This window comes from Anguilla rostrata, chromosome 11 (genome assembly GCF_018555375.3).
Source record: "Anguilla rostrata isolate EN2019 chromosome 11, ASM1855537v3, whole genome shotgun sequence".
NCBI classification, from domain to species: domain Eukaryota; kingdom Metazoa; phylum Chordata; class Actinopteri; order Anguilliformes; family Anguillidae; genus Anguilla; species Anguilla rostrata.
The window spans coordinates 25,674,013-25,684,819 of record NC_057943.1 but is presented as its reverse complement, the minus strand read 5'-3'; the positions used below and the strand labels follow the sequence as shown (position 1 = coordinate 25,684,819).

The 10,807-nt window shown below is 47.1% G+C and overlaps 1 protein-coding gene across 1 annotated transcript in view; it reads left to right on the top strand.

Annotated features, from left to right (window-relative positions):
- Positions 1-212: 212 nt before the first annotated feature.
- LOC135234405 (disco-interacting protein 2 homolog B-A-like) overlaps positions 213-10,807 on the top strand; it is a 62,130-nt gene continuing 51,535 nt past the window's right edge. Inside the window, 1 exon segment of the mRNA XM_064299002.1 lies at positions 213-596. Coding sequence (XP_064155072.1) covers positions 512-596 — 85 coding nt within the window. The 5' untranslated portion in view covers positions 213-511.

Sequence of the window (10,807 nt, the reverse complement as noted above, 5' to 3'; positions counted from 1 at the left end):
CAAATCAGTTCAGCCGTTGAAAGTAGTGAAAAAACAAATAAATCGCTGAATCAGATTTTTTTATAAGGGAAATCAACGGTTATATCCAAGGGGAACGTTGCCTTTCTGGGAATATTGAATAGTTGGTGCTCAAGACGGACATGAGTGAATAGGTAAATTGCACCGCAGGAAAAGGAATCGAGTACTATCAGTGAATTTGCAGTTACACAGAAGTGTCACCAGAGGGGGGCAGTAGCCGTTTTGTACTGTTAACTGCAGTACGGGGAATGTGATGCAGTTCCCCGTAGAGTCGCTAGGGGGTACAAAGTTTTCATGGAAGAGCATTTCCCAACAAGGTCACGTGACATTTTGCATCGGGGAGTTTTTTTCTTCCTTCGCTATGGCGGAATTACAGGAGCACACGGAAGGATTGTAACCCATATCATAATTAATGTTTTGTGTCGTGAAGGAGGATTTTAATTATTTACTGATTTTATTTTGTTCTGAGCACTTGTTATAGCATTTTTTCGCGATGGCGGATCGAGGTCTGGATTTGTCCGGTCTGCCCAAAGACGTTAGGGACCAGCTGGCGGAGTTGGATTTGGAGCTATCGGAAGGTAAGGTTGGACTGGAATATAAAGGGAAAGGAGAGAAAATTAGGTTGTCAGACAAGCCCTGCCTGTGTGTTCACACCCTCTTTTCCGGTAGCTCCTGACACTGAACGAGTCATGTGAATTTGATTATTAAAAATATTAATTGTAGAAGATTCAGTATAGCACATCCATCGGGTTGCGGTGAAGGGGTGTTGATGTGTGATGGTGGGAATTTATGCTTGTGTGCATTTCGTTTTTCATAACTACCCATCATCGAGTGTGCCCCTCTAGAAAATATAAGGTAACTACCGCGAATTAAGACACTGCCGGCGAGCACTTTATCGGCGCTCTGTGCCATTCGCTAAAATATCCTCGTCTCTTAGGTGTGAGATAAGGGGGAAACAATGGTTCAGCGGCGATGTGACTTGATGTGGTAGCTAGCTAGATGTAGCCTGTGTTTCGGTACCCTATCGCTACTGATATGGTAGCGGTTTTCAATTGGTAAGTAATTCGATCTTAATCGAGAGAAATACTGCATTTGGGATTGCCATAGCTGTAACGTGAAGTAGTCTTTTGCGCAGCGGGGCACGCGAACGCTTGGCTAGCTACTGTGAAATAAGGCTTCGTGCCGAGAGGCCGGGCAAGTGTTGTTACCCAGAGATGCATATTAACTACAACTGGAGAGTTAAAACTTCTCACGATTAATGTTGCAGGTAGCTACCATGGTGCGAGTTTAAGAATAATACGCTTCATTATGATTGTTCGATTGGCACACACAATAGCTTAGTAGTTAGACTCGGTGTGTTGTACTGTAAACCGCAATCACGTTTCACAAGTCTGTGGCCAAAACACAAAAACAATAAAGGCGATGTAATGTAATTTGATTCTCATCTTACGTGCTTATTGTGAAACAAAATGTGTACGTGGTTGATATATATATTTGGCACCGACAGCCTCCACTGAAACTGCACAATCATAGCTTCTGACACTTTAACGATGAATAAAACTTGAGTCTGTCTGAAAAACTAACTTCAATAAACCTTTCTGTTGGAGTGAATGTACAGAATGCTTAATCAGATCGAGCGCGTTAAATTAAACATATTAACTGAATTTTGCTGTAGGTTTTGCCACACTGTAGGCCTATTATAATATGTATGGCAAAAAATACACCCATTCCCCATATTTAAGGCTCGTATGGGGCCATTATCTGTTTTTCTTTTTGTGAAAATTTTTATTTACGAATGTATTCATGTTTTAACATTTTAATTATACATTTTGGGAGAGTCCTGTGGATCGTTTTGTCTATATGATCTGCAGGTGCTTTTACGTGGAAAAGTCATGTTTACTGTTTAATGTTTGAAGTTGTAAGGTCACAAATATGTGATTAAAATGCTCTTAACTGAACATTCTAAAGCTGATGTAACTATCACTACTGGCAATTGACTGCTATGGGGTTCTAGAACACTGACCTGGAATCTTGGGGAAAAAACATGCCGATACAGTATTGTAAAATGTCCTTGGAACAAATGACCTCACTGTTGTGTTGTATGACGTCAAAGCAATCATACATTGGATAGCGAAGCACGCACGGATCTCAGTTTGTAATGACACTGAAGTGGGGGGGCTTTAGATCTAGCTCGGGCAGTGGTTTTCAACCCTGGTCCTGGGGGCACACTGTGTATGCTGGTTTTCGTTCCAACCACAATTGCAATCTCAGAATTTTAACAAGCTATTATTTTTCCTTAATTAGGTGCTTCTCATGTCAGAGGGATTATTTGCCCACTTAAGCCACCTTGTGTCAGAAATAGCTATGCATGCCATAAAGAATAAAAGTCCCATATTCACATTGTGCTGTGTCGTAGACGATTACGTAAAGAGGTTAAAAAAACTTTTTAACTAATCAAAATAAAGACTGAGGCAAATCAACAGGTTCCTAATTGGGGAAAGTGTGGACACCTGGCCACTAAATCTAATCATTTGATAGATAACGAATAATTCAAAAACAAAGAAAATGATAAAGAGTCAAACCTGTATTGTGCTAATTAGTTTAAGGGAAATATTATGCACTTAAGGCACTTAAACACATGTTCAGCAACCTAATTAGGAGCCTATTAATTCTCCTCGTTAATGTATGCGCGTGAGAGATTAAAACGAGCAACAACCACAGTGAGTTGTGAAACGGCGGGTCCTTTGACAAGGAATATGGTATTTCACCGCAGGTTCGGCAAAAAGATGAGGACCTCATGTCATCATCTACAGTCAAGTTAAAACGTTTCAGGCGTGTACAAAACCCAAAATACCACCGAAAGATGCTGCACTATAGCACTACAGGCCTACCTGTGACTATGCAAAGGGGGCACGGGGGCCATGTTTGTTAAGTGTATACGGCTCGGTGTTTATATGGTACACAACGCATCGAATATTATACAATGTGGAAACTTTAGTTTTTTCTGTATCCTTGCATGAAAGGAGGATGCGATTTAACTGTAATGTTGGCTTGGTAAACTGTTGCGAGTCAGAATTTGAGCTGGACCGTAACGTAGCTATGGACTCAAATGGCCAACTGACCAGCCAAGATCAGCATCGTGTTCACCCTAATATTACGCGGGTGTGCTGATAAACAACTTGCCTGGGTGCCCTCTTCAAATGGAGCACAGTTCAGCTCTTTGGAAGCAGATGTCAGAGATTTGTGTCAGGTGTATGTGGATTATCAAAACCTTTGATAATCCACCCCCCCCCCCCCCCGCGCGATTATCCTGTTTATTACTTAATTTATTTAAACGAATAATAATAACGCTTTTATTCAGAGCGTCTTACGGGCCGTCCTGAGATGCATTAAACGTGTTTCACAGGAGCGCCAACGAACGCAATAGCATTGATACGTTGCAGCCAGTGAAAGTCATCGTTCCCAGTAACACGGTGAATTGAGGTCCAGCTGAAAGGCAGTGCTCAAATGCAAGTATACATACTGTGATTGCTGAAGAGCCTGACAAGTATGCACATTGAGCATCACACATTGAGCGTAGGAGTGATCCATGCACTAGAAGTGATGCATTTCGACTCAAGAGATGTGGAATACTGGTTTGCCCCCTTCAGAAATGGAACGTACTACAAAGTATTGTCGATATGTGGATAATATAGCCTACATTATACGGACACAGACAAATATATTTCACCGACATGTAATATGTTTTTCAATATCAGAAAGTGACAGTAATTGGTATAAATGGGTATGTCGCAAAATATTGTACTGATGTCATAATTATATATATTTTTCAATGTATTTTATGATTCCTTTTCCATATGGGGTAGTGTCCACTTCTCTATGGAAAGTGACCCACTTCAGTGAATTGTTGAGCCTTGTGAACCACCTATTACTGAGCTCAAGACTGACAAAGAGACAGCTGAACTTAAGTGGCAGAACAATGCTCAAGCAAATGAACTCCAAACCAATTGTACGCTGATGTTATTAAGCAAAAGAGTCTTACTGACATCATTAGAGCCAAGAGACTTCCTTTTGGAAAGATGTGCAGTATTGTGTGGAGTCTAATGGCCATTTTTCAGCTGTCAAAATAGGCCAGGGATATGTGTTGTAAACCCACCGGCTTAATTAACAACGCTGCAGAAATCACACTGTTTGTGATCTGCCACAGATATAAACTGATATAATCTGCATTCTGGGGAAATGTAATAATAATAAACTATTTGCATGACACCTCTCGTACTGTAAAGTCGTACTTTGCAGAGACAATAAAACAAAGATAAAATAAGAAAGCTGCCGGGTAGAGTGTAGTTTGTCGCGATAAATGCCCGAGTTTCGCGGTGCATATCTAGAGGGCTTGGAATGCTTATCACAGTGCTGAAGGCGCGGGTTTGCGTTTGTTTGCCTTCGCCAGCTGAGCATGCTGGGAACGTGAATGTAGCTGCACTGGGTTCAGCGTTTTAAAGTTGAGTGACAGGAACATCAAAGCGAGCTCTGTGCCTTGGTAATAAACAACACAAATTACTTTATGTAAAATGTGCCCTTTTTATAACGGTTGTAGCCAAAATTGCTTACAGTAGATTGAATAACAGCCCAGGATGGAAAGCATGGATCGGTTGCATTGAATGTGCTTGACAGCTCGTAGACACGTGTGCCTTTCTACTGCTCATGTCTTTGCTCTGGGGGGCTTGGGGGCTCAGGGGGGTGGGTTGGGCATGGGGGGTGCCAAGCAAAGGCCTGACCCCTTTTTCAGGCATCCAGCGTTTGGGAGCCCCCGGTTGCCGTGAGTGACGGGGGCAGGGCGTCGGGTGAGCAGCGGGCCGCCTGACGTCAGTGGCTTCCCGCGTGGGAGACTGACGCGCTCGGAGAGCGCCGGCGTTGGCCAAAGCTTGGGAGAAGCCGTTATAAAACGGCCAAAACAAAAACAGTCGTCTCATGAAGGCTATGACGCACAAGGAACCAGCCTACGCTAGAGAATCCAGAACTTGTTTATGAGACCGCGGACGCGCGACCACAGAAGGTGTCATTTCACTCGAACAATTCCCCAGTTTTACTTCCCTGCAGAGTTCTGCCCCCCTCCTCACCCTCCATTGTTAAGATATGAACGTGTCAGAAAGGCAGAATTGCGTCTGATTCCAGCGGCGTGAGCTCAAGCAGAGCTGTTTTTGAACGTGTGAGTGAGACGGTGAGCCGTGCATGACTCTGTCTCTGAGACACTGTGAAATGAAAGGAAGGAGCGGGATGGGCTGGGAGGGCCTCTTATCTGAGTCACCCTGGTGTGGGCTTTGTGTGTGTGTGTGTGTGAGAGTGCATGTGTGTGTGTGTGTGAGAGAGAGTGCGTGTGTGTGTGTGTGTGTGTGTGTGTGTGTGTGTTTGTGTGTGTGTGTGTGAGAGTGTGTGTGTGTGTGTGTGTGCGTGCGCGCATGCATGTGTGTGTGTGTATGTGAGAGAGAGTGCGTGTGTGTGTGCGTGTGTGTTTGTGAGTGTGTTTGTGTGCGTATATGTGTGTGTGAGTATGTTTGTGAGAGAATGTGTGTGTGTGTTTGTGTTAGTGAGAGTGTGTGTGTGTAAATCAGAACCCTTTCACATTAGGGACAAATACTGGTCTGGATCTGCTCCATGAGCAGCCAGTCTGGTTTCGATTGCTCTGGTCTGTCTCCTCAGGCAGTGGACCCTCGCTGCATTGCACTGGGAGCCGTAGGGTTTGGTGAATGCTTGTCTGCTATTGGCAGCTGGTACGGATGCTAGCAGCGCTTAGCTGGTCTGTGCCATGGCCCTGTGAATGCAGACCTCCTGTGAAGCCTCCGTCTCACCTGCACGCTCAGCGGCCTCTTCTTGCCGCGGTCCACCCGCCAGCTGTTTGCTAGCCAATCAGATTTCTGCAGGCTTTTAAAAATGAAACGGCGCAGTAATCCATCTATGCCAAGGAGGTTACGCACCAATGGCAACACCGCCTGTGAGTCCCTTTTTGCTTTCTGCCTCTTGTGTGGAGTGGCTGTTTGTTGCAGAGGTAGATCCATGCTACGCTAGTGGCTGTGAAATTAATTGTGCAACCTGTTAAACGATATCATTGCGTTTCAAAACACCTGATTCAGAATCAGAATGCCTCATTCTACCCCCACCAGTTAGGGAAGCTCACCACCTTTGTGTGAGTCCCTGCCAAACATCTGCTGTTTGAATTAGCTTGTTTGTTCAACATTGTAACAGGAAGTAGTCGGATGCATCACTTCCTCCTGCCGTGATACGGGTTTGAGACCTGCCTCAGTGCGTCATAAAGAGTGGGCAGGTAGTCGGCGGTGGGTATAGGGTGTCCCTGCGAGGTAGGGAGTGGTTGGCGCTGAGCTGAGCGGCGGGATGAAGGGTAATTAGGAGCTGAAAGGTAAAAAAGAAGAGGCCTTATTCAGCACCCTCGGCGCTACCTGAGCTCCTGTTACCTGGGTAAACACATTAGCGCATTAGCGGACGCAGTGAGGACCCGTGACTCAGCATTAAGAGCGCGGGGGGGGGAGGGGAGGGGCCCCGAGGTCGGCCGCGGCCGCGCTGCTGTTCTGGCGAGCCCTCGACGGGCACCTGGCGGGGGCGTTAGCGGGGGGGTGCGGTAACTTGCCGTCGTTGGCAGGCTTTAGTTAAGTGTAGCTGACGTGCTTTTCTGATGATTCAGGTGTAATCCCGAGGCTGCTGGGTATGTCTGCCTGTGTGGGGGCGGTCGGTGGCGGTCACTCTTTGTCACAGAGGATGACAGTGTGCGTAATTGTGTGTGTGTTTGTGTGTGTGTGTGTGGGTGTGTGCGTGTGTATCTGTGTTTGTGTGTGTGGCCAGCAACATAACCCAATTCTGCAACCCCTAGTGACAAAATGGATACATCAGAGGCCTTTGAGATGATCTGGTCAATGGAGACCTGGAGCTTGTGCCATTTTGAGCACTGAACTGAAAAAATCTGCCCCTTTCCCACTGCAGAGCTGGAACCAGGCTGGCTCATTATACCCCTTTCCCCTGTAGAGCTGAACCAGGCTGGCTCATTATACCCCTTTCCCACTGTAGAGCTGAACCAGGCTGGCTCATTATACCCCTTTCCCACTGTAAAGCTGGAACCAGGCTGGCTCATTATACCCCTTTCCCACTGTAAAGCTGGAACCAGGCTGGCTCATTATACCCCTTTCCCACTGTAAAGCTGGAACCAGGCTGGCTCATTATACCCCTTTCCCACTGTAGAGCTGGAACCAGGCTGGCTCATTATACCCCTTTCCCCTGTAGAGCTGAACCAGGCTGGCTCATTATACCCGTTTCCCACTGTAGAGATGGAACAGGCTGGCTCATTATACCCCTTTCCCACTGTAGAGCTGAACCAGGCTGGCTCATTATACCCGCTTTCCCACTGTAGAGATGGAACTAGGCTGGCTCATTATACCCCTTTCCCACTGTAGAGCTGGAACCAGGCTGGCTCATAATACCCCTTTCCCACTGCAGAGCTCAACCAAGCTGGCATTATTATACCCCTTTCCCACAGTAGAGCTGAACCAGGCTGCTATCCTTCCCACGTAGAGCTGGACCAGCTGCTCATTATACCCTTTTCCCACTGTAGAGCTGGAACCAGGCTGGCTCATTATACCCCTTTCCCACTGTAAAGCTGGAACCAAACTGGCTTATTATACCCCTTTTCCACTGTAGAGCTGAACCAGGGTGGTACTCTTTCCTGTTGTAGTTTTGCTTTCAGCAATATAATGGTTAATACTATGTTCTAGCCAGCTCAATAGTGCTCTACCTTACTTTGTAAAATGATGGATTATGAATTAATAATACTTTAATGCATTGCTGTTGCATTGCACTGATCCCGTCTTCATAACCAGATACTGCCCACTGAGGAATCACAGTATCTGCAGTATTTTTCATTTGTATGGGGGGTTTTGGCCTGGACTTGATGTGCTCATGAACTACACATCCCAGTGTGCATTGCACATGGTGGAAGCTCACTGGTGAGTGAGATTGGGTAAAATGGCAAAGGAGAGCCCCTGAATTCTACACAAAAGAAGATAATGAATTTGAATGTACTGTGGTTGTTGTGATGGTGGAGTGTAGTGGATAACAGTGCACCACAGGAAGAGTGTTTTGGTTTGCCCTTCGCTAAATGGCGCTTCTCTGAGGAGGATTATGTGTGAGTCGGGCTGGGGTTGACCAAGGGAGAGAACATGGTGGAATGTAGCTTTACTGCGGGGGCCTTCCAACAGATGGGAAATGAGCCGCTACCCACGATGCACAGCGCCCTGCACGCAGATTCCCTTTCCTTTGAACAAAGAGATAACGGTTGGTTTCTCTGTCACTTTCTCTCTTTCTCTTGCTCTTTCTGTCTCTCTCTCTCTCTCCCCTCTCTCTCTCTCGTGTCTCTCTCTCTCTCTCTCCAGTGGTTGTTTTATTCATAATGGCAAATATGATATTCTTGTTTTATTGACATTAGTGATGATTGAATGTGCTTGAGAATTTGATTTGAAAGTTTGCTATTAAAATAGACATATTTTATGACACCCCCCCCCCCCTTGCTCGCTCGCTCTGTCTCTCCTCCTTTTTCTGTGTTGCATAACACACTGGGCGGTCTCCTGGTTATGAATAGTTAATATCAGCTCTCATCGCTGGCTTCCTGGTTGGGAGCAGCGGTCTGTTGCCGGGAGAATGAAAGGACGAACCTGAATTATTAACGAGTTCTCGTTAGGAGCCCATGGCATCGCCAGTGTGAGCAGTGATAAGGTGTGATCCTGGCCTGCAGTAGGGGTGGAGGGGGGGGGGGGTGGGGGAACAGGCTCCCGTCCCCGTCTCCTGGGGGGATGGGGGGAAGCCATCTTTCAGACCCTGACAGCAATGGGAAGTGGCTGTGTGGCGGGGCCTTCCTGCAGTAGCCTCTTGAGGAAGGATGTTGGGAACTCGCTCTCTGTTCAGGGACCCCACTGCCCCCTGTGTCACTCTGAAGCGATGACCTTTGACCCGTGTCGTTACTGAAATGGCTCGTCACGTAGTTCAGAGATAGAATTATTCCGTCAGTAACTATTTTATGTAATGGCACAATTGTGCTGTGCTGCTTTATTATCGTGTATTTCACAAACGTGGCTTTGCAGTGGGAAATAACAGTACAAAAACAGCGTTTAAAAGAACAAAATTATTGCGTGATCCCTTTTAATGTGATGGAGCTGAAGGCCTAAAACATAGTCGGGGAGGGCTTTTACGTCATTTTCACAGTGGGCTTGTTTGGAGGGATTTCCCAGAAGCTGAGTACATTTTCCCTCCAAATTTGGTTCATTTGATAGGTTTGAAAGCTTTTGTGGAACCTGACGGCGCACCGGAGTTTGCATGAGGCGGCTTCTGCTTTCCCGCTTTTTTTCCAGGAAGTAAGAGAGTGAACGCATGTGCGAAGGCATGAGGCGATGACATCCATTAGCGATGCGCTGTCCAGACCGGGTAGCGCACACGCACTGTCGATGACGTGGAAACATTACGCACATGCACCACGATTTGGAAGAAATTGCATCCTGTGTGAAAACAAACTAGCGACAATGAACATTAACAACAGACATTAACAGCAAATGCATTCGGGGTTGGACTCTGGCAAACGAAGCAAATGCGAAAACGACAATAGAAATTGGTCACAAGCTATTAAGGAGGAGCCCGTATGTCTGGGAGAACAGTTCTTATGCCTTATTGTGGTTGTGGTGTTTCTTGTTGATGCCGCTGCCTGAATATTGTGGAGTTTGGAGTTGGAAGCAACACTCCAAATCCACTGTAAATAGAGCCAGTTCAGGTTTTACCATAGCCCAGTCATGCATTGCCAACCAGCAGTCTCCACTGAGTTCCGATTGCCTGCTTCAAGGAGAACCTGATTTGGCTTGAACTGCTGTGGTTCGGGAGTGTTTTTTTTTCTCTGGAAAGATCTTTTCCGGTATTGTGGGTTTGTACGTGTATGAGCTTGCGCTATGATTCCTCTAAGCATAGACTACAGTCCAGGGTTCAATTCAGAATTTTGAAATAGATTCCAATAGGCCTAAAATGAGTGAATTTGAATTGAAGAACTCCAAAGAGAACATTTTTTTAAAAGTGGCAATTTATTAAATAAATTATACATAAAAATTTCATAGAATTTAGTTTCATAGGAGCGCATCCACCAAGTTCCACTCATAAGCACCATTCCTTAGAAATGCGAAATTCAGTAAAGACTGCTAGCTAATTGACTGTACCATCCGAACCGTATTTTTCTGACCCCGATAGGTTGGCGTAGATCTCGCGAGCGCTTAGCTGTAAATACGGGAGCGGCTGTGGATGTAGCTCCCCTGGCGTAGCGGCAGGTTGGTGTAGCGCGCGGAGGCGGGCTGCGGTGCGTTCCCCTGGCGTAGCGCGGTTGGTGTAGCCCCGAGGCGGCTGCGCGTGCGTCCCTGGCGTAGCGGCAGGTTGGTGTAGCGCGCGGAGGCGGGCTGCGCGTGCGTCCCTGGCGTAGCGGCAGGTTGGTGTAGCGGCGGAGGCGGCGCGCGCGCCCTGGCGTAGCGGCGGTTGTGCGCGCTCCTGGCGTAGCGGCGGTTGGTGTGCCGCGGAGGCGGGCTGCGCGTGCGCTCCTGGGTAGCGGCAGGTTGGTGGCGCGGAGGCGGGCTGCGCGTGCGTCCCCTGGCGTAGCGGCGGGTTGGTGTAGCGCGCGCTTCCCTGGCGTAGCGGCGGGTTGGTGTAGCGTGCGCTCCCCTGGCGTAGCGGCAGGTTGGTGTAGCGGCGGCGCTTCCCTGGC